The sequence below is a fragment of the Protopterus annectens genome, chromosome 7.part0, assembly GCF_019279795.1.
Source record: "Protopterus annectens isolate FY-2018-M chromosome 7.part0, PAN1.0, whole genome shotgun sequence".
NCBI lineage: Eukaryota > Metazoa > Chordata > Ceratodontiformes > Protopteridae > Protopterus > Protopterus annectens.
This window is the reverse complement of record NC_056739.1, coordinates 1,341,036,625-1,341,064,178: the sequence shown is the minus strand read 5'-3', so window position 1 is coordinate 1,341,064,178 and position 27,554 is coordinate 1,341,036,625. Positions and strand designations below refer to the sequence as shown.

The following is a 27,554-nucleotide window of genomic DNA, read 5'->3' as shown; positions in this document are numbered from 1 at the left end:
AGTCTGGTGGACCCCAGCCATAAACAAGCTCTACAACAAAAGGAGGAAGCTACTACAAGATAGAGCAAAATCCTTGAAAGGTAAGACACCTTTGATCATTATAAGTAAAAAACTAAGAGCTCTCATAAAATCATCCAAGGCAAATTTTGAGAGAAAAATCGCCAAGGACTCTAAAGACAATCATAAGGCCTTTATGTTAGAAACCTAGGAGGAAAGATATGCTCAGAATTAGTTCAAAATGATGTGAAAATTACTGAACCTACACACATTGCTAACATACTGGCTGACAGGTTCAGTGCAAACTTCTCCCCTCCCCCCAAAAGGAGAGATATCTATTCCAGAGGATTGTAGCCCCCCAAACATCTCCAACGCCCAGGTGAGAACTGCCCTCACTAAGGCAAAAAACACAGCATCCATGGGACCGGATGGTGTCCCCGGCTGTGTGCTTCATGAACTCAACGAGGAATTAAACCCACAGTTAGGACAGCTGTTTAATCTTAGCCTCACCTCGGGATACGTACCCAAGGAGTGGCGCACGGCGACTGTGGTCCCACTTCATAAGGGCGGTGCCTCCACAGACCCTGGAAATTACCGCCCCATTAGCTTGACAAGCCTTATCTGCAAAGCCATGGAGAGGATCATAATGGAACTCATAAATAAAGACATAGGGAACTTGCAGGCTTTGGATCCAACCCAGTTTGGCTTTGTCAAAGGCAGATCCTGCCTCTTAAACTTGGTTGACTTTTTCGAGACAGTCACCAAGGCCATTGATGAGGAAAGGCAGTCCATACAGCCTACCTCGACCTGGCAAAGGCCTTCGACACAATACCCCCTCAGGTATCATCGAAAAACTCATCAGCTTGAATGTAAACCCATACATCACAAGATGGGTTGCAAACTGGCTAAGTGACAGAACCCACAGGGTCAGAGTTGCTGGAGCCATGTCAGACTCAAAGCCTGTCACAAGTGGTGTCCCACAGGGCTCAGTCCTGGGTCCACTCTTGTTCGGCATCTACTTTTCTGAAGTACAAGCAAACACAGGAGGGTTATGGCTGACAAAGTTTGCAGATGACTGCAAACTGGGCGCCATAGTCGAAAACACATCTGACACAGATATCCTCCAGAAGGGCCTCACAGAAACGGATAACTGGTGCCAGAGCCATGGCCTGAAGTTAAACGCCAAAAATGCATAGTGATACCCTTCGGTAAAAACAAGGTTACGGCTACCTACCATATAGGTGGCAATCGACTGAGCACAGAAAAGTCATCGGGATCTGGGGACCCAAGTTGACAGTAGCCTTTCGGTTGACACTCATGTTGCTAAAGTAGTTAGGAAAACCTTCTATATCGCCCACCTGATCATGAAGGGATTCACATCTAGATCAAGGGAGGTCATCGTCCCCCTGTACTCATCACTCATTAGACCTATGATTGAGTACAATGCCCCCTTCGGAATGTATCTGACCAGACACCTGATGCAGCTTGAAAGGCCCCAAAAGTTCCTCACCAAAAGGATAAAGGGTCTCAAAAATATGTCTTATGCTGCCCGACTGAAAGAACTCCAGCTCTATTCAGTCTCATACCGCTTGCTCAGAGGTGACCTGTGCCTGACATATAAGGCCATGTCAAACCCAGATTTGATTAATATGCTTCACCTCAAAAAATCTAGATCCCTCAGAACCACAAGGGCGGAGACTTAAACCTTGACACGGTTATAAATAGAACGTGCTGGAGGGACAGATTCATCACCCTGAGACTCCCTATGCTGTGGAACAAAATCCCGGTACATGTGAGGCAGAGCACCTCGCTGGCCTTGTTCAAGAGGAATCTTGACCAATGGATGGGAGATCGCAGATATACCCCAGGGATTACTTCAGTGTCACTGCTTGACAGAGGCACAGAAAAATGATAGGCATAGTTTTTATTCAAACTAAAGGGGTGGCGAAAGCCACATAACTATGGGCTAGGCTTATAAATGCCCTTGGGCAGATAGCCTAGTATGAACCTATGAACCTATAACTTTCAGAAGATGCATCCTAACAAAAATCATGTTATATTAGCAACTTTCCAAATTTGTCAGTTTTTAGGCCTGTTACCACATTATTTTAGGCTTTTATACAGATTTCTTGCCAAGAGTTTGAGAGCTCTGCCTCCACAGTCCACACACAGTTTTCTACACATTAAAGTATTTCAGTCGAAGTTGCTCCACACAGATCACAAATCCAGATTAATATTGTCAGAAATATCTGGTTGATCACTGCCAGCATCATTGTAGAAACAGTAATGACACATCTCACTGCACCATTCCTCATCTGAGCTGTCCACATAAATAATAAAGCCAATTCTCCAAAATGTCTAGTTGATCATTGCCATTTATTACTGTAAAAAAAAGTAATCATGCTTATCTCACCAAACACCCTGCCATTCCTCTCCTCTCTGCCCCTCTTTGTACTTGTGTGAGTTGTGGTTGTAGAAATAAAAGGAAAAAAAAAGTTCTTCAGGTGCCTTGTCATCTACATTTAAATGTTGCAAAGTCTCTTGTGACCTCGCAATGTTTAAAGTGAATGTAATGTGACCTGACTTGAATGTCAACTCGGCAGAGCACACACCCCCCAAGCTGTTGCTCTACCTTGGCAGGAGCACACACCCCCAAGCTCTTGTGCTACCTCAAGCACTTTTTTTTTCCTGCAGGGGCACTTTATTTACTTATTTTTTTAGAGTAATGAAAGTTTGTTCTAAAAAGTAATTAGCACTGCGGGCTAGGCAGTTGCCTCTTTCGCCTATGTGTAAGGTTGGCCCTGTGAGAGAAACGGTGGCTTAAGAAAAGTTATATAAACAAGCCACAGATGCTTTACAGCAGCTCATTAATTCCAGTATTGCTGGTAAGTAGCATAAGGAAGCTTTGAGGTAGGAGCTGTCACATGACCTTGCTCTGGGAATGACTTCTGCTCCTCCAATATTATGTTGGGTTCAAACCATTGCTGCTAAGATGTAGTGTTTTTTTTTTTTTGGGGGGTAAATCTGATGTCTGTAGGAATTTAAAGTGTCTAGTTAACAGAAGAATGCTTCCTTTATATTAACATGAACGAGGCAAGAACAGTCGTCTAAGCATCCTTCACTTAAGTACAGCTAGCAGAACAGTTGTGTGTTGAGGATGGTGAAGTAGATAGTAGTACAGATGCCAGTTTTGTAAAACATGTTAATGATGTCTGGAAAGTATGTTGAGGCACCTTGGAGTGGTTTTACTGGGTGGCATGATGGAAGACATGCCAGCTTGTAAATTGGTCAAAGAACAGCTGGAAAAAGCGTGCATGGCTGCCAGCTTTATTATGAGCAAACAGCAACACTCAAGTGGCCTTTGTCTAGCTTTTGTCTTCTGTTGCCATTGGGTGAAGTGGGACTTTTATTTTGGATCTTAGTGCAAGGCACTTCTAAGGAGAACTGGATAATGTAATACAGCTTAATACTTTAGTTTTAAGGAAATATAATATCTTATGTGCAGACCCACCGCTGCAACTCCATAATGACAAGTTAGACAGACATATATAGCAAAAAAAAAATGGCTTTCAGTGTTTATTTTTGTGCATGTATTTTCATAACAGCATTTAATGGACAACTGTGGTAAAAACTAAAAAAATATATATATTCAACTTCTACAATGTGATAAAAAAAATTATATTTTCTAATCCTTCGTCACATGATGGCTGCAAGCATCCTTACAGTATTTTGCTTTGGCAAATATTTCTGTACATTGCAATCTGTATCCAGGAAAATGAGACTGTAAATGCCCTACCATCTCCTGCAATATCATATTTTTATTTGCTTTGAGGTTCAGTACTCAGAATGACTGCTTACTCTCTGGTCATAATGTACCTGTTTTAAAATTATTTGTACGTTGCAGTAAAGAAATAAGTCTTTTTAGATTAAATAAATACTCTGTAATGAGGAAAAGCTGAGTTTGGGATACAGTTATTCTTTACCAATCATTTCTATTTATAGTTAGACTGGTTACAAAAGGTAAGCTTTACATTGTAATGTTTTAGGCAGATGGTCTGTTTGCCACTATCTCTTTGTTAATTGCGCATCGTTGTGTTGTCATGTTTTGTCCTAGGACTCCGTTTAAAACTTGGCATATGCTAGTTTAAAGGACTTTGTAGTTATTAGCAATGTTTATAATTCTTACTATTGTTCATAATGTTTGATTGTACTTACAGTCCCCCCCCCCTTTGGATAAAGAGATGCTTGTACAGAGTTGTGCTTCTTGCCATGTATGACAGTAGCGATATATTTTGGTAGTGTGTCTAATCATCTACAGCAGTGATGCATTCCTACTAAGGAAGGGATTTTCAAACCTGGTGGGACAATTGCATATGCCAGTGACCCAGCTCTTGTTCATTGCCTTGTCTCTTGTTTTACTGATTAACAGTGCTTTATCATCAATGTGTGTTCCTTTGAAAGGAAAACTTACATTTCATTTTACTTGAGCAGGGAGACAAATGGAAACTTGCTCTTCTGCCTTTTAGTTTTTTAGGGTCCTGCTACATTGGAATAATTTTGGAAACAAAATTCACTTTTTCTGGATTGTTTTAAAAGATGCTCTGAAGAAGTGCTTTAGTGCATAGAAAGTTGATGTGTAGTCCAGTCTCACCTTCATTTTTATGTATGGGTTTGGAGCCTATCCTTGGCTCCGACTCAGCCGATTTATAAGCTCGAAGACTTCTGGTTGGCTTGTGGCTAAGCAGGTATCCCGTAGTGCACCAGTACAAACCCCAGATCTCGTTTGCTACATCGATGAGTTCGGTTGTGCTTCTCTTGGCTCTGGCTAAGTGTTAACTTTTTTCTTGCTTATATTGCTTAGAATCTTGTCAGAGTTGTAATTAGTGTAGTACAATTGTTGTTGCATTAGTATTTGTTAGAGTAGGTTTACTAATTCTTAGGTAATTAGCTCCTTTGCACCCGTGGTGCAAGCATTTGCCTTGGGCCTGTTAATGTGCTGTGTGGTATCCTGTGTACCAGTTTATATTCATTGTTAGTGCTGATAGCTTGATAACGCTAGCGTTTTATAGTCTACAGTTTTGTAGGGCAGCTTGGTTTTGGCAGTTATCCGCTGGTGTTGATTTCCTCTGCTAATCCTTAGCAGAATAAGGGTTTTCTGTGTGTGTGAGTTTCTTCTGGTCTGTTTAAGTTAGAAGACCTAGCTGGAGTTTGTGGTTCGAAACTCCAGTTTCAGCTTCCTCTGTTGATCTTTAACAGAATAAGGGTCTTGTGTGTGTTTGTGAATTTTTGCTGGTCTGTTTAAGTTAGAAGACCTAGCTGTCCCTTTCCTTTCTGGACTAGGCCATTTTAGTTAGAGGACCTAGTACTCGTGGTGTTTCTTCCTCCTTCAGGCCTAGGCCCGTTTAAGTTAGAGGACCTAGTCCTCCCTTTTTACTTCTCTTCTCTTCTCTTTTCGTCTGTGTGTTATGACTACAGAGGTTAAGGAGCACAAGCCTTCGGGCTTCAAAAAATGCATGAAGTGCTCCCAAAAAATGTCATTGATGGATGGTCATGGTCTATGTGTCTGTTGCTTAGGGGCCATCCATTTGCAAGAGACTTGGTTGTTTTGTCATGCCTTCTCCCCTAGAGTGTTACAGGAGAGAAGGAACAAGCTAATTCTAAAGGGTTTTTTAAAGCCTTCCTTTGAGGAAGCCTTGTCTAGCTCTTCCTCTTCTTCCAAGTCTACTAAATCTGCTAAGTGTAAGTCTTCGAAAAGACCTTCTCCGGCACCGGCTGGTGTCTCGAAGCCGCCTCCTAAAGTGGCAAAATCGGCCTTATAGGCTCCACTGCCTTCAGAGCCAGCTGGGAGCAGCATTGTGGTGACAGGGTCGGATCCTAGTTTGTCGGAGCCGACCACTGAATTTATGGAACCTGCTATTCCTCCAACATCAAGATCCCCGACTATGTCTTCCAGGTCTTCCAGGAGCCTTTCGGAAGAAGATGTGGAGAGGGTGGTCCTGAGACTGCTGAAGTTGTCTGCTTTATCTAAATTGTTCTCGGCTCTGACCCTGTCTGTTCCGGAGCCTAAGGAACCCACTATACCCTCTATTGTTATTCCTCCTCCAAGCCAAGCTGGTTTGTCTGAGGGCTTGGTGCCATTAGTGGAACCCTCAGCTCCAGATCCACTTGTGATTGCTTTGGAGCCAAGTTCTTCTCCGACACTTTTGGTGTCATCCGTTTTGTCCAGGGGCTGAAGTTCTCCGGTCTGCGCCAACAGGGAAGGTTGGAATCTATCTTCTTCGGTTCCGAGTCTCCCTCTCGGCACTTCAGCTAGGGTGAGTTCAGACCCTGCGTCTATCTCGGAGCCAATAGCTCTGGCGCCGATGGCATCCTCAGTCTCTTCGGAGCGGGAGAGGTCCTCAGAGCCGGAGAGGTCGGCATTTGAGATTATGAGGAGCATGCTGTCCAAGTCACCAGTTACCACCAAGGGTACCAACACTCTACCCCCTAGAGCACCCACTTTAGTCTCAGCCCCTACTCTCTCTCGAGACAGAGACCCTCAGCCTCAGGAGCCACCGGCTGGTGGCCCCCATTCTTTCTTGACCTCCCCGGCATACCCTTTTGAGGAGCCCCCCAGGAAGAAGACATGCAAGAGGAAGCATGTTGACTCCCAGGATGAGTCTTTGACATCTGGCACTGACCTGGAGGAGTAAGAAGGGTCCCCCAAGTCGTCCTCTGATGATGTCTCCTTCATGGACATCCTGGAGATCCTTAAGCAGAGGTGCAGCTGGCCCACTGTCAACCCTTCTGATGAGGAGTCTGCGTACCTGAAGGCTTTCGGGTCTCAACCTTCTGCCTCTTGGGTGTCTCCACCTTTTAACGAACTGATGGATTTAGTTAGTCGAAAGGTGGTCAAAAGGTGTGGGATACTCCTGATGCCGTGGAGCCAGCCCCTAGGAGACCCAACAAGTTTCTTTCTGCCCCTCCAGATAAAGAATTTTTGTCCAAAGGTGTCCCTGTCGATGCCGTGGTGGTGGCGGCGGCCACTAAGAAGGAGCTTGCCGAGACTTCCTCTGTCCATCCACCGAATAAGGTGCGGGAAGCATGTCTTCAGTTCAGCGGCTTTTACTCTTCGATCGCTGAACTATCTCACTCACTTCACGAGATTGCAGAGGGATCCTCCTCAAGGAGTTAGGAGAGTCTATACAGGGTACATGTACTGAGGGCATCCCTGACGAGATTTCTGCTCAGTTGTCCACCTTAAATTCTATAGTTAACTCCTCCATGCGGCTTATTTCTTATGTGGCTGATGGAGCAAGTAGAGCAGCGGGTTCAGGAGTTGCCCTAAGGTGTCACTCCTGGATGCGTTTGTGCAATTTTGTGGAACCGTTCAAGTCCACTTTCACCAATGCCCCATTTGATGGTTCCTCATTGTTTGGATCTAAGGTGAAGGACACACTCACTCATAAGCTATGCAAGACCTTTTTGAAAGGAGCCACTCTGTTGAGGCCACCGCTCCAAGAACCTGTGGCTTCTTGGGATTTAAATTTTGTGTTGTTCAAACTGACATCTTCCCCATTTGAACCTTCTCACTCATCTTCATTGAAATTTTTGTCTTGGAAAACTTTGTTTTTGGTGGCTATCACATCAGCTAGACTGGTATCGGAGTTACAAGCCTTGTCTGTTAAGCCACCTTATTTGATCTTTCATAAAGACAGGGTCCCACTGTGTACTAATCCCTCCTTTGTCTCCAAAGTTTGTTCCCACTCCACCTTACATCAATCCATAGAACTCCCAGTTTTTTTCTCTAATCACGGTAATGCAGCTGAATATCGGTTTCATCAGCTAGACGTTCATAGACAACTACGTTTTTATTTGCATCGGACCAAGGAGTTTAGGAAATAAGATCAACTATTCATTTCCTTTTCTGAATCCAGATTGGGCTTACCATTTATTAAAGTGACACTATCTAATTGGATTTCTAGTTGCATAGCCTTTGTCTGCAGTTCGGAGGGCAGACCTTTACCCTTCAAGATCAAGGCTCATTCTACCAGGTCTCTGTCTACCTCTGCAGCTTTTCAAGCCAGGGTCCCACTTGATAATATTTGTGCAGCAGCTACATGGGCTACCCCTCACACTTTTATTACAGATTACAAATTGGATTTAGCTTCCAGGGGTAGAACATCCTTTGGCTCCATGGTGCTCAGGAGTATTTTCCACTGAGCCACCCAAGAATAAGGTGCTAGGGACACTGTCCCATACATAAAAATTAAGGTGAGATTGGACTACATAACATAAAGAAGTTATGTCCTCACCATAACGTTCCATGTTAGTAGTCCATCTCACCCTTCATTTTTACCAACCCACCCTCCTGCCCCCATCCTGGAAGTATCTGGAGATATTAATATTTTGGTTATCTTTGATTGGAGACCCTTTAATATTGGTTGGTCTATTATGGTTATTTCTTCTAGTGAGCAGCAAACAAGATCTGGGGTTTGTACTGGTGCAGTATGGGATACCTGCTTAGCCATGAGCCAACCAGCAGTCTTCGAGCTTATAAATCGGCTGAGTCGCAGACGAGGATTGGCTCCGAACCCATACGTGAAAATGAAGGGTGAGATGGACTACCAAAATGGAACGTTATGGTGAGTATATAACTTCTTTTTTGCAAAGCAGTTTTTTTATTGTGTTTAATTATCATATATATAAAACATAGTATTACTGGAGTAGCATTTATGAGCAGGCTAGGCAAGCCTGTACTGTTGCAGTCAGTGTTCTAAAGATTGACGTAAGTGCATTTTTCCACCACTTTTCCCCCAAAAACCTCAGTGACTAGCAGAACTAGCTGCTTCACAAGGATGGCACATTTTGTAGTGCTGTGGGAGGGTAGAGGGCAAGAGAAATGTATCGGTTAGATTATGTGAACTGAGTTTGTCGACTTTTTGAAATCATATATTCCTTAATCTGTGCTTCTGACATTAGAGAAATTGCAAGTAAGTAAAGGGAATTCAACAGATGCAAACCTCACTCCACCATTACTGTAGTATACTTTGTAAGTGGTGCAGTGTTTTTTGTTACAAACGTAACATGCGTTTTGATGAATATTTGTGGAAGTGTACAATTACTTTTAAGTGTTTTTTATGAAAAGTAATGGAAAAAAATAAAACCTGACAAGAACACATCATTAAAGTAATATTGTTTATTACCCTTGCTATAAAATTCTGTCTGATTGGTGGTCCATCTTTATTAGCAGGAGAGCTGCCATGCCTTTAGACATTAGGCAGTTTGGCACCCAAAACTTCCCCAAACTATCAAAAGCCCTCCCGTTTTACCCAGAATGCTCTGCAGAAAGACTTCATCTTCAGAGCTAATGTGCAGAAAGTTTAAGCTAATCACATCTGAGAAACAGGCTCAGGCGCCTTACTAAATTTAATATGTTTTGTGGTATATACTTTCTAACCATTACCTTTTGTGCCTTCCATGTGCTTCATATTCAAGTTTCAGGTGATGCCGTTTCTTTATTCTCTACTTATTTAGTTAGTTCTACAAAATTTTACTTTCTTCTCCCCATGCCTTAAGGGTTTTTTTTTTTTTTGAATCACCTTTTCCTGTAGTTAACTGCTTTGTTGTTCTGGGAATTTTTTGTTTTTTTTGGCTTTTTATTGCTCTTGGTTTGTCAGCTACTAATTTGCAGATAATTATTGACAGCAAAGCATTTAAAAATGCAAGTGTGGTCACAAAATACTGCCTCAAAATGAAGACTCCCATGTTTATTATTTGTGGAGAAACGTTTTGAAAGCATGCGAGACATTTTGTAAGGGGTTTACTCTTAATACTGTTAAGAGATAAAAGAAAATTAGACATTTAAGATGTAAAAAGGTCTTTGTTGTAAAGCGCTGCTTTGGTGTCAGCTGCTTCAATTTCCATGGCTAAACCTTCAAATGTTGAGGATTAGTCTTCTACACACAAGTAGAAAAAAAGTCTTGTCTAGGTCCACACTTTGGAAGAAGGTGTCTACTGCTGATCCACTTGGTGGTGCCTCCAAGTTACCAGACAGAACTGTTGTTAAAAAGTCTTCTGTTAAACTGGTTAGGACCGAAAGTTCATCTTCCTTAACCAGAAGTATAGTGCAGATTACGGTTTCCAGACCATTGTCAGCAAGATTCTGTAGGTCTTACTCCCTCTCTCCATTATAGAGAATGACTTTGAAAAGTTTATGGATGTCTTTGTTAAGAGTTCAGCAAATAATGCTTGTTACAGGGCAGAGAGATGCAGTATTACTTCGTACTTTGTCAGCAAGGTCTTCCCAGTTTTCCTCTGTGTCCACCATCTCAGCACGTGTTTTGAGTAAGCCAGACTCCATCAACTTTGTGCTGATGTTGACACCAGCATATTTGTTGAGATGAGCTGTGGTAGAAATTTCAGGATACAGTCTTTAATGTTAACTCTACCAGTTTTGACATTGCTGTTAATGTCAACAGCCATGACAGTGGTGCTGTTGGTGTTGCCTAGCCATTATGGTTGAGTATGGCATCGACGATTCTCAGAAAAGTTCACTTCAGGGTTAAGGCCCTCAGTGTCTGACCCAGGGTTGATGGGTTTGCCATTTCTTGTCAGGCAGTTAGAGTGCAGCGTAATGCTGAGTCTGTAGACGTTCTTTTGCCTGACTATCTAGCCATTTTTTTTTCTGCAGGGTCTTTCTGTGAACCAGTCTCCATTTTTGCATCATTCTCAGACCCATCACCTCCTGAGACTGCTTATAAAACATACGTGCAAGAGAAAGCACAAACTTTTCTTCATTCTCCCACCCCAGACATCAAGGATGTAGCAGATGTACATTACACCAGATTTGGGGATTTTCTCAGTATGATGAGATAGAGAAAGGGATATCCCACAATCTCTCCACAAAGAATTCTGCAGGAGTTTTTCTTGACTCCCCAACCTTCTTCTGGGATGGTCCATTCAGTAGAGGAGATAGTAAAACTAGTTATGAGAACTGGGGGGGGGGGTTCAGTTTTAGACCTCAGATTGAAAAGATGTATAGACAGTTGGGTTCTGCAGATGAATTCCAAAAGTTCCTTCAAAGAGTTTGACCATCACCCTTTGTTCATAGGTTCATAAGTATATGTAGGCTAACATCCACCACTGCATTTATATGTGTAGCTATGCAACCCAAACCAGTTGTGTCCCTATGTAACATGAGCCACTATCTGTATTACACCAGCTGTCCAGTTGCAGACTGCTTTAGTGTTACTTAAGCAACTCTTGCCAAAAACAAAAAAAAAGGCAAAGCATTATGTCTCAAGCCACCAGCAAAGGAAACACTTTCACACCTCACTCTTTTTTTTTGTTCTGAAGCAAAACAGAAAAATGGAGACCAGTGTGAATTTTACTCCATACTTTTTCTGGTAACTAAGAACGACAAGACATGGAGACCAGTGTACTCTTAATTTCGCCTGTGTACTCTCAATTTCGCCTGATGTTTAGGGTTTCTGATACTGTGACAGGAATGATTCCCATTATGTCAGGGTATGATTAAATTTTAAGAAATTAGTGTTGCTTCAATATTTGTTGCTTGCCAAAAGTTGCTCTTCTCAGTACCCATGGTGTATCCAGCACTACTCCTGCAGTTCATGTGGAGTTATATATATTAACAATTTTTCCTGCTAGTGTTGGAATGATTGGATATCCAAATTCCAGATTGCCCTAGTTTCAGCTTGCATATCCTGATATTTAATGGCTTTGTCTCTCAGCATGTAGGACACTAATCAGTACTTAACAGCAATTCTAATGATTAATGTTACTTATGTCATTTTTTTTCCTTCAGCTGCATTACCTGTTTTTCTTGCTTTTACTTTGACTGTTGGTAGAGGATGAACTTGTGATCAGAATGTCTTAATTTTCAGTATTTTTTTAATGTTTCCAATGCATCTTAGCTACCTGTATGCTGTAGTGTTTGTACATTCTCCAGTGTAACAGTCTTTCAGTATATGGACTTAATGAAGCAAGACCCTCCACAATGAGTATATCACAGTTGGTAATCCGTTTGGTGTGAAATGGGTCATAAAGACATTCAGGATAGTAACTCTGACAGAACTTCCCTTTATAGAGCAATATTTCTTTATGGTAGCATTAGTCATGAAGGATGCCTACTTTTATATCCAAACAAGCCACTCGCTCACAGGAAATATTGACATTACAAGTAGGATGTTTTCACTTCTAGGCTGCATTTCTACTGTCTGAGCTACGCATAGCCTATAGCGTATTCACAGCATGTCGTGTTTGCACATGTGAAGAAAAATGTTTTTTCATTATTTGGATGATTAAATTATAGCATAAGATGAAGAACTCTTACAGCAGCAAACAGAAGTGAATTTGGAATTATTTCAGTTTCTGGGCATTACTGTATAATACGTGAATCAGATCTAATTCCAGACAAAGTAGTAACCTTCCAGGATTCAGCACAGCTGAAGGTTTTCTTTCTCCAAGTTAGAATAAAAGAAAGAATTTATTTCATGAAGGCATTTTCTGGCAGATACTTGGAAGGAGGTCCCATCTACTCGATTTAGTGCTAGATTAAGTGGATGGAAAAGATCCCACTGCACCTATCAGAAAGATTAGGGGTCCTTTATTAAAAGCAATCATACTTTGCAGTTTATAAACATATTCTGCGCTATATACAAGGTATACAATGTTTACAATAAACAGTATGTACATCACATGTTCCTTCTACATTTCCTTCATGAGATATATACTACAGTTTAGTTTTTACTTTTGATCTCCACTCCAACTTCCACAAACAAAATCTTATTTTTAATCGCTGTCCATATTTCATAACATTGCATACCAATTTAACATCATATGCTTTTTTCTTCTCGTCTTAAGTTGCAATTAAAATTCCCCACTACAGTAATCTCCATATTGACTGCTACATATTGAGTAACATTTCTAAACATTTCTTCTCTCTCCCTTATTGTTTTATTTATATATATATATATATATATATATATATATATATATATATATATATATATATATATACATAGCAATAATTCTAATAATATGATCTGTCCATCTTATGTCAATAATTGTAATTCTGCCTGTTATGGCAAGTGTAATATCTGACACTTTAATTGCATCTTTATAAGTATCCCTAAACAAGTTTCTCTCCCAAAATTCCAGATAACGTTTTCCCCACCACACTTCTGTTTGATACCTCTCTATTTGAGACAAGTGTCTAATCTTCTAAGATAATATCACTATCTTGCTTTTTATACCACTCCAAAATCACTATCCTTCTCTCTAACTTCTTAAAACTATTCACATAGGACTTTACAAATAATTCTATCTTAATTTTTTTTAACTCAACCTTTCCCTTTATTTTGTCCATTTACTCACCCCACGATATATCTTTACCATTTTCCGGTTCACTCAGTTCAACCAAATCCATGAGTAATTCATCCCACAACCTTCCCAACTGGAGGGTTATAACACAATCTTGTGTTAAAACCTCCTCTTTGTAGAGGTTTTGCTGGAAAAGATGTTCCAAATCACATGAAGGCTGACTGTCTTTCTTTGAACCTTTGTCTCTTGCCCTTTAAAAAGGTTTGACTGCCTTTTTTTTTTCAGCGACACTACCATCTCGCTTTATGTAAGGTTCACCATCCTTGCATACTTCCACCACACAGAACTCTTTGTTTGATTCAACAGCTGCATTGTTGATTCTGCATTCACTGTCTACAGCTTCCATTGTTCTGCTGTTTTCTCCCTGCTTTTCCAAGCTGCTTTCGCGCCTAACATGGAAGAAGGAAGTGCAACTACAAAAGTCATCCCCATACATGCCGAGTAGCAATCGTTATACACAGTACGTGTCCTTTATTTTAATCCACAAATACAGTAAGCACATTTTATACAATTTTCATAACATATTTACTGTATGAACATTACATATATCTGTTTTTAGCTTTTCAGATTTTCACCCCCCCCCACCACTCCATTCTCCACAACCAAAATCTTACTTTCTTCAACATTTCTGATAACCATTTTCCATTGTATTTTACTTCATTAATTCTTTCATTCCATATAGTCCATATTATACAAAATAACTTTTCATCCAGTTTGTTTATATCCTCTGGTTTTACATTTTCATAATGTCCATTTTCAAGCATGTCCATATTTATACATTCAGTATTTTTTAACTCATTTATGTGTCCTGTGTCATGTATTTCTTTCCACAATTTATATAACCTTTTACACTTTATAAAAATGTGTTCAGACATTTCCAGCTCCCCATCATATGTACAAACTCTGTCCTTTTTTGCTTTACATGTCATGTTAGCGTTAACTGGGAATTTACTTATTGATAATCTCCATAAGAAATCTGCACATTCTACATACTTTTTACATTTCTTCATTCTTACTTTTACAGTTTTGACTTTTTCTTCACCTGTGTGTTTCCAAGGGTAAATATAATAGCATTTTCCATTATATTCTTATACCATGTCTTTGTCTTTTTCTATGTTCTCTATATCAGTTTTCCATGACACTATTTTCTCTTTATATAATTTTATATCCATACAGTGTTTTTTTTTTTACTTCTTTTCAAGCATTTGTTTTTCCCAGATGTCATTTTTCTATAATTCTTAATAATTTTTCTTTATTTTGCATTCCTTTTAATACTTTATACAAATTTAGTGAAACTATATACAATTGGATGTATTAAATTCAACCATCCTTCGTTGCTGTTTATGTAAAGAATGCTTCTTTTAATTGTTTTAAGTCTTGATTCCTGTATGAATGTAAAAATTACATTCATTAATTTCTTTTTCATACATTAACGGAATCATACAGACATTTGCTAAATGAGCAGTCCTGCCTAGTATTATTACATTAATTAAATATGCTTTCCTTTTTTTATTTTCTCTGAATCTTTTGGGTTTCTAATACCATGACAGGAATGGACCCCATTCCTAAGTCAAAGTATGATTAAGTTCAGGAAATTAGTATTGTTTCAGTCTTTGATGTCAGCCAGAACTGCTCTTTGCATCACCTGCAATGTGCCCAGTAATGACGACTCCTGCAATTCGTATGGAGTTACTTGTATTGGTAACGTATCTAGATATGATTTAGATTCTTTTTATAAGACTCATTGCTCCTGCTGTTATTAGAACTGTCTGGGATCTTTCTTCCACATTGCTGCTGTTTCTGCCTGTAAATCCTGATGTTTTTTATGACTTTGTGTCTCTCTGTACGCAAGACACAGTAGTCACTGGGTGTAGCAATTTCAATGACGAATGCTAATTTTGCCCTTTTATGGACCACTATATCTGGTTTTCTCGCGTCTGTCTTTTGAACTGTTGGTATTGGGTGATCCCATGTGATATAGACTTCATCATTTTCTGTGATGCTTTGTGGCTCATGTTTCCAGTATTTTTCAGCTACTTCAATATTATAATGTTATAAAGACATGCGTTTGGAGCGTTTCTCCCCGGGCCTGTGCTGAAAATTGGCTTTGCTCCAAGTCAGATTTTCCTGGTTAATAAATGTTAAATAAATAAATAAAAAATGTTTGCACAGCCCCCAGCACAACAGTCATCACATTATTATGCTTTTCAGTATATAGTACTTCAACTATTAGTATATCACAATCAACAAAAAGTTATGCAACTGTTTCCAATTCTGTTTTACAAAACCAACATTTGTCCGTTTCTCCCACATGTTCAGTGGACTTTGTAAACCAACATGTATGTAGCCCACTATCTTGAGCCGCCAATATTAACCTTTCATCTTTTGGTTTGAATTTGCCTCTCCTTAACTACTGCTACATTCAATCCTGATCAACATGAGGTTCTTCCAGGAGTTTTCTGTACCTGCAACTATATTTAAGCATTTTCCACATTTCTTTTGTTTTTCGGCACATTCATATGCTGCTTGATTTTTATCTACTTCTGGTTTGATTTCCATTCCCGCTTGACGCCTATAAGCTTCTGCTAGACTAAGAAAGGAAGTCATCTTAGATTTATTCTCTTCGTGTTTCAAAACTTTCATTATGTTTGGGTCTTGTGAGGTCAGCAGATATGTATGCAGTCCCACGACTGCAGATCTGTACATATAATCAGTTTCAAGGAGCCTCATACGTCCTTCAGAATGGGGAATATATAATCTTGGGTATGCACTGATTTTTATAAATCATTTGAGCATGAAGCATCCTTCTTGTTTTCCTATCTAATCTATCCAACACATTTTGGGGCCAGTCAGTCACCCCCAAACTGTAAGTTAGGATAAGAACAGCAAATTGGTTTATAGCTTGGATTTTGTTCCTAGATGTTGACACTATTTTCAGGATTAATTTAAGTTTTCTAAAGTACTCCTTACTAAGTTTTATTCACATTTGTTCATGTTTTATTGTTGATTCTTCATCACTTTCCAATTATTTATACACTCCCTCTTGTTCAAGTTCTTTTATATCACATTCTGGTCCCAAACTGATGTTTTCTTGGTGCTGCAGTTTTCTTGCTTTAAAGGTTGCTTTTGAGCATTTGTCAAGATGATGAGCTATACAGTTTCAAATCATTGACAGAGAAGTTGAGAAATCTTTACACTTTGTTGTTTTCTAGGAGCCAAATTATAGCCATGGCCTAAGCTAAGTAGACAGCTTAATGGGTTAAGGGCAAGGCAGAATAGCAGTGGTGGCAGAGAGTCACCCTGGAATATCCCCTTTGAATTTTTATCCCTGGAATAATTTAATTTGTCCTTTATCATGGCTTAATTGCAAAGAGGTCTGCCACTGTTTCATGGTCACTGCAATGTAGTTGATCAGTGTAGGGTGTATCTTGTACATTTTTAAGCTCTTTTTTTTATCCATGAATGTGGGATACTATGAAATGCTTTTTTTGTAGTCAGTCCATGCCATACTTAAATTCTTACCCTTTTTACAGTTCTCCTTTATGACTTTAACAGTAATCAATTCTTTGTTCCATATGGCTTTCTTTTATTGCCCTTTTGTTCTGTTGCCATAATTGAGTTTTCTTCTAAATGACTATAGATTCTGTCTGCATCAATTCCAGTGTATAGTTTGTACGTCGTCAGAAGGCAAGTTATTGGTCTGCAACTTTTTAGGGTAGATTGCAGGTTCAGTCTTAAGTAGGAGCACTGTTTTTCCTGTTGTTAGCCAGGTTGGTGTCTGTTTGAGGTGCACATATAAATAGTTCTTACTCATGGCTAAATCTTCATGCAAAGATGTTAATACTTTTAACCAGAAGTGAGGTCCTGCATCTGGGCCTGGGGTTTTCTAGTTTGAGGCTTTTCTTAACCTTGTTTCAATCTCTCTGGCTATTACTTCATCCCATTTCATATCATGTACCTTTAAACTTCTTATTCTTTTTTTTACTTCTATCAATTTAGCATCACTGTTCTGTTCCACAGGATCTTCATAGATACTTCTCCAAAATGTATCTGTTTTTTTCTATTTTTTTTTTCTTTTCTTTTTTTTTTTTTTTTTTTTTTTTTTGGTGTCTTTCAATACCTTTTTCTTTGTTTCCCAGTTCTCTAAAAAGTTTTTTGGGTCATCAATAAATTGCTTATTTTGTACTTTTCCTTTATATTTATTTGCATATCTTCTAAGTTTTTCCACGTGTGCTGAGATTTTTAGTTTATTTACGATAGTGCATGATAGATCCTGATCTGTTATAATGCTGCATTGCTTTTATCATGTCTACCTTTCTAAGCATTTTCGTCGATCTGTTACCTCTTCTGTACTCTTATAACAGTGACACTTCTTGTGTTAGTTGCTTTATAGGTCTCTCTGGTCGATACTTCCATGATGGTATTTTGATTTCTCCTCTTTCTTTCCCTGACTACCCTGCGTTCTTGTAGTAGAACTTTATTAGTTATTAATTTAGCTGCATAGGAATATATCCTGTTTACTTCTGTTATATTGCATGGATCTCTATGTAAAGTCCTAATTATTGTGTTCATTTGTTTTATCAAACTTCTGACTTTTTGGGTTTTATTGACCTTCTGCAGTCTTATTTTCTTTCATTGATTTTAGTATGACCATCACTGTTAAGTCAAGCAACTCTTCTCTTAGCTCGTTTTCTTCTAAACTAAGGGCACATTTTTTGTTTTCCATTTCCTGTGAGCATTCTATAGAAAGTTATATTGCATCTTCCTGTGGCATATTCTTTTCAGTTTCATCCTTTGCCATCCATTGCTCTGTCATATCACTCCTCAACATTAACTGTGTCAAAGTTTCCACAGTTTCTTGTTCCTTCCCTTACCAAATATCTTCATATGGCACCTGACCAATTGCTTCCCATTCTACTGGTTTCCTCTTAATTTGGAGATCCATTGCTCTATCCTTTTGTGGTACCTTTTGAATTATATTTTCTACACTGAATCCTTCACTATGGGGGTACCTCATAACCTCATCTTCTACTTCTTTAACTCCTCCATTACTGATCTCCTTTTCCACTTTTTGTCTTTGTCTTCATATTTTTTATATTGTAAAGTTTTCCATGTCCAGATTCCTTTGCCTGTATTTCTCTTCAGATATATTTGGTGCTGGTCTTTTTGTATTGATTAGTTTTGCTCTCTCCTTTGCATAAATATTATGCCATATTAACTCTTATTTTTATTTCCCATGTCCATATTTCGTCAGATGTCTCAAGACTGCATATGAGGAAGCTGCAATGGTATCTAAAAAGTGTTTGGACTCAACATTGCCACAGCCTGGAAACAATAATACCTCTTATACCCTGCCTGCAACAGGAGTTTCGATGGTGGGCACTGGCCTGTCACCACAAGGGACAGCCTTTCACTTTACCCACAGCCAGGCAGACACTAACAGATGCATCGGATTATGCCTGGGGGGCACACATGGCAGGAAAATGTATTCAGTGCAAGTGGCCCGCAGACCAAATGCATCCTTATATCAATCAAAAAGAGATGCTAGCTGTACAGAATGCCTTGACAACCTTCAAGGATCTACTACATCCAGGATAACTATTGCTAAAGACGGACAATACTACAGTCATGTGGTACATAAACAAGTAAGGGGGCACACATTCCCATCCCCTCTGCAGGCAAGCCATGACTTTGTGGAACACAGCACTGTCCTATCAAGTACATCTGCAGGCACAATTCCTGCCAGGAAAGAAAAATACTCTGGCAGACGAACTAAGCAGAAACCACATGGACCCTCATGAGTGGAAACTAGATCCACAGGTCTTCAGCATGATAACAAGGAAATGGGGATGCCCAGACGTAGATTGTTTTGCCTCCCCTCACAACTGCCAACTACAGAGATTCTGCACAAGGACTTATCACTCACAAGCATGGAAAGTGGATGCTCTGTCATTCAGCTGGAAAACCTTAACAGTTTATGCCTTTCCACCACTGCTTCTCCTTCCCAAGGTACTCCTAAAAGTCAGACAAGAGGAGCCAAAAATTATTCTGATTGCCCCAGACTGGCCATGCCAGCACTGGTACCCAATCCTAAAGAGCTTGTCTCAAGGCCCAGTCTGGACTTTACCTCAAATTCCTCATCTTCTGACTCAACAAAACAACCAGATCCTGCACAGCCAACTCAGAACATTAAATCTGGCTGCATGGCAAATAATATAGCCACTCAGAACACACCTCTCTCTCTAAAGCTGTTATGGATGTCATTTTGGAAGTCAGGAGGCCTAGCAGCAGGAAATTTTATGCAGAAAAGTGGAAGAGATTCTGTGCTTGGAACCAGGCACAAGGACTTGAACCATTTGTTCCAAATATTCCTCAGATTTTACAATACCTAACTGAGATGCTGGACAAAGGCCTAGCCTTCTCATCAATTAAGATCCATGCCTCTGCCATTTCAGCTCATTACAATACGGAACCTCCTATTTTCTCACATCCACTGCTAAGACAGTACCTCAGAGGGGCAAAAAGCATAAGACCCCCAAGGAGAGCACCGATACTTACATGGGACCTCAACTTTGTCTTGGAAAATCTCACACTGCCTCCTTTTGAGCCAGCCAATACAGCTGATATAAAATTCTTATCATGGAAAACTGCTCTGCTCCTAGCAATAACATCAGCAAGAAGAGTCTCAGAGTTACAGACATTAATGTCAGTGGAACCATTTATCATTTTTCTCCCGGACAGGGTTTCTCTAAGGACAAACCCAACATTTATGACAAAGGTAGTATCCAGTGTGGCTCTTAACCAAACCATTCATTTGCCAACATTTTATCTAAATCCCCAGAATAAAGGGGAAAGACTTCTGCACTCTTTGGACATACACAGGCAGCTACGCTTCTACTTGGACAAAACAAAAACTTTCAGAAAAACTGAGCAACTATTTGTAGCATATGCTGCAGGATCACAAGGAAAGGCTATCTCAAAGCAGACCATTTCAAAATGGATAGGACACTGCATTCGTTTCTGCTATGCACAGCATGGCAAGTCAGTGCCTAAGAATATTAGGCCACATTCTACCAGGGCAGCAGCCTTTCTCAGAGGAGTACCAACCAAGGAAATTTTGGAGGCTGCAACTTGAGTTCAGTGCACACTTTTACCAAGCATTATCACTTACCTCTTTACTCTAAATCCAGAGCAGACTTTGCCACTGCAGTTCTGCAGGGCCTCATAGCCACTCCTAATCCTATTTAGACCCAGCCGCCCTACCTCAGCTTTGGGATTAAACCCAAGTGTAATGACTGCAACAGTGAAACAAGATGAACATAGTACAGTTGTGTACCTACTGTAAATGTAGATGTTCGAGTGTATTCACTGTTGCAGTCCAGGTTACCCACCCTCCATCCCCCTTTCTTTGCTGGGACTTGTCTATACTTCTCTATCCTATACAACCTATGTGGTGTATTTGCTTGTAGATGAAGGTATTGTTTTTATTTTACTGCATGTTTTTATAAGCATTATGTATTGCCTACCTTCTTGGGGGCATCTGACATCTGGGGCAAGAAAAACTGAAGAAAATGGCGTCGGCTGCATCTTATATACCCCTGGCGCACTGACGTCAGTGAAGAGGTGACAGCAACCGACGCTGGACCAGGACTTTGGAATTCAGGCCGACTGAGGGGAGCCTGCCAGCAGGATAACCCGAGTGTAATGACTGCAACAGTGAATACATTCGAACATCTACATTTATGGTAGGTACACAACTGTACTTTCTTTTTATGGGCTGAGCCTGCATTTGGTCCTGCTGTGATCAGTTCTTTACCCGGGTGACCAAAATGTAAATAAATAAGTGGATGGAGTGGTTTCACTATGTCTTAAGAGCAAATTAGTATGCTAGGGTCCCGAAGTACACTCTCCTGCATTCTTTTTGTTACCCTTGCAAGAGTGCTTATAAGAAATTTAAAGTGGGTGCTGCAGAATAGGCTGCAGATTCTACAGCGGACTCAGTTTCAGTACTTAACCCTGTGAGAAGGGAATTTCTTTACAGGCTAAACCCATGTAATGCGTCGGCAACAGTGGTATGATTTTATAACCGCCCCCCCCCCCCAACATTATGCTTGGGGAGACCACTTCAGAAATTCTCAGTACTTAGTTACTGGTCTCATGTAAACTCCCCCCTCACATCAGTATAAAGTAAATGACAGCAGCTGTAGGAGCTCTGTAGACATTTCAGGACATTTTTTTTAGCCAGGCCTTATTCCAATGAGCATGGACAATCTTTCCAGTCTGAGGTGTGAAAAATAAATAAGTGATACTGTCTACTGTCTATATGGGGGCGTTGTGCCACCACTCATCATTTACTACTGCGAAGAGGCAAACTTTGGCCTTCAGAGGAACAGAACAGCTGTGTTCAAATGTCTAGGGCAGCACAGCTACACTGCTGAGTAAACCCAAATGCTTTAGTGACCTCTCCTTGAAGGTGTATTGATATGATAATTAACTCCCTCAACTCTACCTCATTTCCTTCCTTTGCTGGTAGCCAAGTGCATAAGACACCCTCCTGAAAATATCATTCATGACGCAAACAGAATGCTGTTGTACAGCTTTAACTTCAGAAACTGCTTCAGTTAGGGAGGGGGGGATGATCACTGCTTTAATTTTCCAAGTGTCTCCTTTAAGGCTTTAAAGCACTTTATTTGTATCTTTTTGTGCTTTTCTTATAGTTACTTTTTGGTTGCACTCTGCATTTTTTTTTGCCATGTTCCTTAATGATATACTTATTTGACCACCTGAACTGCAGGGGGCCCTGTGATAGATTCCAGTGCGAAGACTACCGCACTCCTAAGATCCGCACTACCGCACTAAGATCCAACAACAAAAATCACTTGCAGATCTCTAAAGCCAATAACTTTGCTGGTGAAGCACTATTCTCTTGCACCATAGCCAAATTATGGAACTCCCTCCCACCCACAATTACCTCCATAAAGCGCACCTAAAAACATGCTAGCTATGCCCTTGCAACTCCCACTCTAATATCACTCTCCCCATCCAACCACTACCTTTCTTTCCACTCCACTAGCTACCTTGATTATAGCAAGCTGAGATGCTCATAAGCCAGTACTTATTATACAGCAGGAACTTCTTGTAACATTTGTTAATGTCTGTTATGTACTTCACATGTAAAGATTCTAGTTGTCTACTGATGTACTATGTTCTTCATCTGTAAATATGTTGTAAGTAATTGCTATGTAAATTGTTAATCGCTATGTAATCCAATGTAACTACTGTCTGCTTATTTTAACTGTGGAGCTTTTCTCCCTGGTCCTCCGCTGAAAATGGACCTACGTCCAGTCGGACACTCCCGGTCAACAAATATAAATAAAATAAATAAAATGAAATAAACTCCTGTATGAACATTTGTATACCTAAAGAAAGAACTGCTGCCATGTTATACAGCAGCACTATATTTTTGTTTCTTACTTTCCATGCATTTCTCCTGGCTTTCACATTATAGTACATAACAGTATTTAGGCATATGTTTATAGCCAGTTCTGTGGCTGAGTTATGAAAACAGAACTGGTGTCCACATCAGAAGTTACTTTTCATACAGTGGTATGTTGTTTACCCAGAGAACATCATGTAGGACACCTCGTACCCTCAACATAATAAACCACTCCAAGTGTTCATGGCTGTCTGCAAGTCTCCAGTCTTGGAGGAATACAAAAGTAAAGGACTAATGACTTGCCTAATGCGGTGTTGTTTTAAATAAGGAATTAAAAATCATCACAGTTAAGTGCGGCAAAGACTGTAAACATTTGTAATCTGATTTTTATCAGCTAAAATTGTTTTTGATGTTTGCTGTTAATGGTAAGTAAAGTTATCATTTTGCCTGCCTAAAAGTGAGTGTTGTACAGTGAACTGGTTTAGCACATTGATTTCAGTATAAGAGGTACTGGGCAGTTTTTGGATGGCATTGTTTATCCACATTTACAGTAAAATGGTCTCATGATAACTGCTTGCTCTTTTTCCCTTCTGGTGTTAAGAGAATTATTGAATTTGAGTGAAGATTATTGTTTCTCTTTTGAAAGCTCAGAGCATTTGGTCTTGCTGATCTGTGCCCAGTTCAGATTTCAAGCTGCTCGCATTGTTTACCTTATCAGATTCAATTTGACTAATTGTGTTCTTTCTTTTCCTTTTTTTCCCCTTCCTTTTATCTCGCCTTGCATGTTTGGAAACTGCAGAATGCTGTTTGGAAATAAGATCAAGTCGGTGGCCAGGAAAGCATTCTCAGGCTTGGAGGCCCTGGAGCACCTGTGAGTATCCCATGATACCTTGCGTATATGAAAGGGCTGCCAGAAGGGACTGATTGAAGGGTTATGAGCAATTTAATAGCGTCTTTGTAAAGTGAGAAGCCTGACCATTTGTGAAGGACAGCTGCTTCCTTCTTGCTGTAGTATGCTTCAACTTTGGCCTTTTTAGCTGCCAAGAACAAAGTTTCAGTTCTTAAGCATATGGTAAACTTAGATCCATTCAGTGCGAGTGTTTTATAAAAATTGTGTGTGTGTGTGTGTGTGTGTGTGTGTGTGTGTGTGTGTGTGTGTGTGTGTGTGTGTGTGTGTGTGTGTGTGTGTGTATACATATATATATATATATATATATATATATATATATATATATATGTGTGTGTATATATATATACACACACACACACACACACACACACACACGTGTGCATATCCATATATAAATATTAGAGATGCTGACATTAAAATGATATGTATAGAAACTAGCAAATTCAATAAACAAAAGATTGTGAAGTATGAGGTACAAGGGGGTATTTAAGAGGAAGCTGTTGAAAAGCCATACAGGAAAGAGGCTGTTCTCCTTTTGGTTTATTATTCCACAGCCATAAGAAGTGGGCAGCAGCTGCTGTGCAGCAGACAGAGCCGTCTGTATGTGTCTGGGACTGCTGCACAATAGTTGTGCTTAGCTGGTCAGTTTGTGGCAGCTCAGAATGTAGCAGGAATTTCCTGGCAAAAGGTTTGGGGGAAGTGCTGACACCTCTGTGCACTTAGTGTGAATCCAAGATGTTTTAGGAGGAAAACTTACTGAAAACTGTCGAGCTTTAGCTTAAGAAGAAAGTGCCTTTTTAAAGTAAATTTTTGCGGAAGCTGTTTTATTTTACATTATGTATGACTTCCTTGCCTTAGGGTAGGTATTATATTAAGATGGCTTGTTAGTTCAGTGCTGGTACAGTACTTGTGTTGTTCCATAGTTTATTGCTATTTGTGCCTAGTATTAGACTTCCTTTTCGTTAAGTTGGAAAACAATGTCTAATTTAGCTATTGTCAGTGCCAGTGCACATGAACTGTGTGTTTCTTCTATTATATCCTGTGATGTTTCTTACACAGTGACTCTATAAGCAAGTAATCATCTGGACAGTGTGCTGTGCACCGTCAATTATGCAAATACAAATCTTTCATCTGTAAGCTAAGCGCATAACCCAGACAATAGATTACAGACACTTGTATTCCACTAAAGGTTAAAAAAATTCTGTTTTAAACATAAAAGCCTAGAAATGTTAATAATGTAATGTAACAAGTTACTTATTTCAGGAAGTAAAGGGGTTTAGATACAAGTGGAAGAGGCACAGTTTTAATTTAAAGTTGTATGATTTCTTTACAGTGCAGGTAGTGAACTTGTGCATTGGCTTATCGAATAATAAATGCATGGACTTTGGGGTGGAATGGGGGAACAGTTTAGCATTATAAGTGCGCTATCCAAAATAGGAGAATGATAAGCACAGAAAATAGTGCAAGAGATATGCATCCCCCACAGTCAAGCAGGAAAATGGTCACAGGGTTTATTCACGGAAGGGCATATTTTGGGCCAGATTCCAAAAGACTTTCTCTCAATGTAAGTAAACCCTAATGCCGAAAGATATGCTCTGTGTAAGTGATTTACTTAGATGTAAAGCTGATCTATAAACAGGCTTACACGGTGGGGGAAGGGAATATTCCTAAAGACCTGCTCTCAGTTCAAGTGGTTACTTACACTGAGAGCAAATCTTTTGGAATTGGGCCCTTTATGTATCATGTCATCAACTGGAAACAAGTACATACCACGATGAAAAAAAAATGAGTACTGAATAAAAGGGCATTACAGATTTAATGAAGTCATGTATAAAGCAAGTTAAATTACTTGTTAAAAATCATGTTGAGTACTTTAGGCAGTCCTAAGAAACATTTCTGTAAGTATATCACCAGTTGTAAAACTGCTTTTGATGCATTTAAAGAGGTGCAACTTCATTCAGTACAGTACATCAATGTTGAGATATCCACTATAGTAACCTTATGTTTCAGTGAAAGTCTAATACAGTCTAGTAGTTTAGACAGCTTATTTTTACATTTGGAAATTATTGGCTATAATGACTGAGGTTTATAAAGTACTTAAGCGACCAATATTACAATTTGTCAGTTTTGTGTGAAGAGACTGACCATTAGAAAATTATTGTAATACATTCAAAAAATTTACACCAGAAAGCTCACTAAACTGTCTTTCGGCTTTTCCCGGTTAGGGGTCACCACAGCGGAACTCCTGTCCGCTAATGATTGGCAGTAGATTTTTACGTGCTGGCTTGCCGGGCCTAACGCACAACCTTCAACGAAGGAACGCCCATTCACGCATGTCGACACACAGAAGACGCTCTAACTGAGAATCGAACATGCAACGTCTAACAGTGAGGCAACAACGCTACTGCAGCACCACCATCGCAGAGCACCAGAAAGCTCACTGATGCTGGGAATTTGTCCTGTGTTGCTAAACTACATACATACAATACTAAATTTTGGTCTGGCTTATAGCTTATTTCTTACCAAATATAATTTATGTAAAACATATGAAGATAATTTATTATGTCACTTATCAGTTTACAGAAATCTGTGCAGAATATTAAATGTTTTGTCTTTATGAACATTAATGATTCACTTAAGATCTCCTATTATTTAATAAGGTTATGGAACAAATTACCTCTTAAGATTGCTGGGGTTTTTTTTGTGTTTTGTTTTTTAAGACTTGATTAAAAAAAAAAATCAGCTCCTACGTGCCTGCTGACCACCAAAATAATGTGTAAGAATGTAGCCATGAGGTGGTTGCCATCCAGGTATTTTATATATATATATATATATATATATATATATATATATATATATATATATATATATATATATTTTTTTTTTACATGTACATAATTGCCCTCAAGACGTGTTCATGCAGTGAGCCTTTGTGTGTTTTTCACCTCATTTGTGTGAGTGATGAAACCCTCAGAAGGCCCTGCCTCTTTGCAGGCAAATGCATTTTCCAGCAAAGCTATGGAGTGACAGACGAACTCAAGATACTTGTCCCTCAGCCCCAGCTGCCCCTTCCCAGTGAGTGCTGAGCATCCAGTTGTCTAGTTAACTCCTGTCTCAACCATTTCCTCTAGTCGCTGGATGCTTATTCAAACATGGGACATCAGAGTTGTAATTAGGCCTTTATCCCTCTGTGCCATGGCGATGGTTTTAGTAAATACTAAGAAATCTTTATCCTTTGGCACCATACCAGAATGTTTGAATTTGACCATGATCGTGGCACCAAGCTTTTTGAGTTTACACTCTTGTGTACTTGGTACCTGCATGTCCACTGAGTCCTTTATTGAATCTCTGAGACACACAGGTGAAAGAATTTAGTGGCAGATCTGTATTCTGCATTCTTAACAAGTGAACAAGCAGAGTTTGATAAAAAGGTTAGTGGCTAGAGTAAGAAAGGATAATTTCAGTTTGTGTAGCAGAAACACCACACTTCTTGTATAGAAGTCACTGGAATATCAGGGATATTATTGCCTCAGAGTAGCAAACATTTACCTTTTGCACATCTGCTTGAAGAACGTGTTCCTGGCTGCTTGTTTTTTATGGGGGTGTATTTAATCTAGTTTATTCTATCAGTCTGTCTAGTAACATTTTTGTATTAGCGCTATGTTTCTGCACTATACATCATCCCTTGACCTTTTGCATCCCCAATTAGCAGTTTTAAGAATCCATAAAGTGAAGTACTGTGAATGGCACTGCCAAGTGCAGCAGTCTACAGTAGAGACATAATGCTACACTGCAACCAGAGCATGTGTCGGATTAGAAGGATTTTGC

The 27,554-nt window shown here is 39.7% G+C and overlaps 1 protein-coding gene across 1 annotated transcript in view; it reads left to right on the top strand.

Annotated features, from left to right (window-relative positions):
- LRIG1 (leucine rich repeats and immunoglobulin like domains 1) overlaps positions 1 to 27,554 on the top strand; it is a gene marked incomplete in the record, with an annotated part of 404,144 nt that overhangs the window by 287,912 nt on the left and 88,678 nt on the right. Inside the window, 1 exon segment of the mRNA XM_044077960.1 lies at positions 23,616 to 23,687. Within this exon segment, the coding sequence (XP_043933895.1) occupies positions 23,616 to 23,687 (72 nt within the window).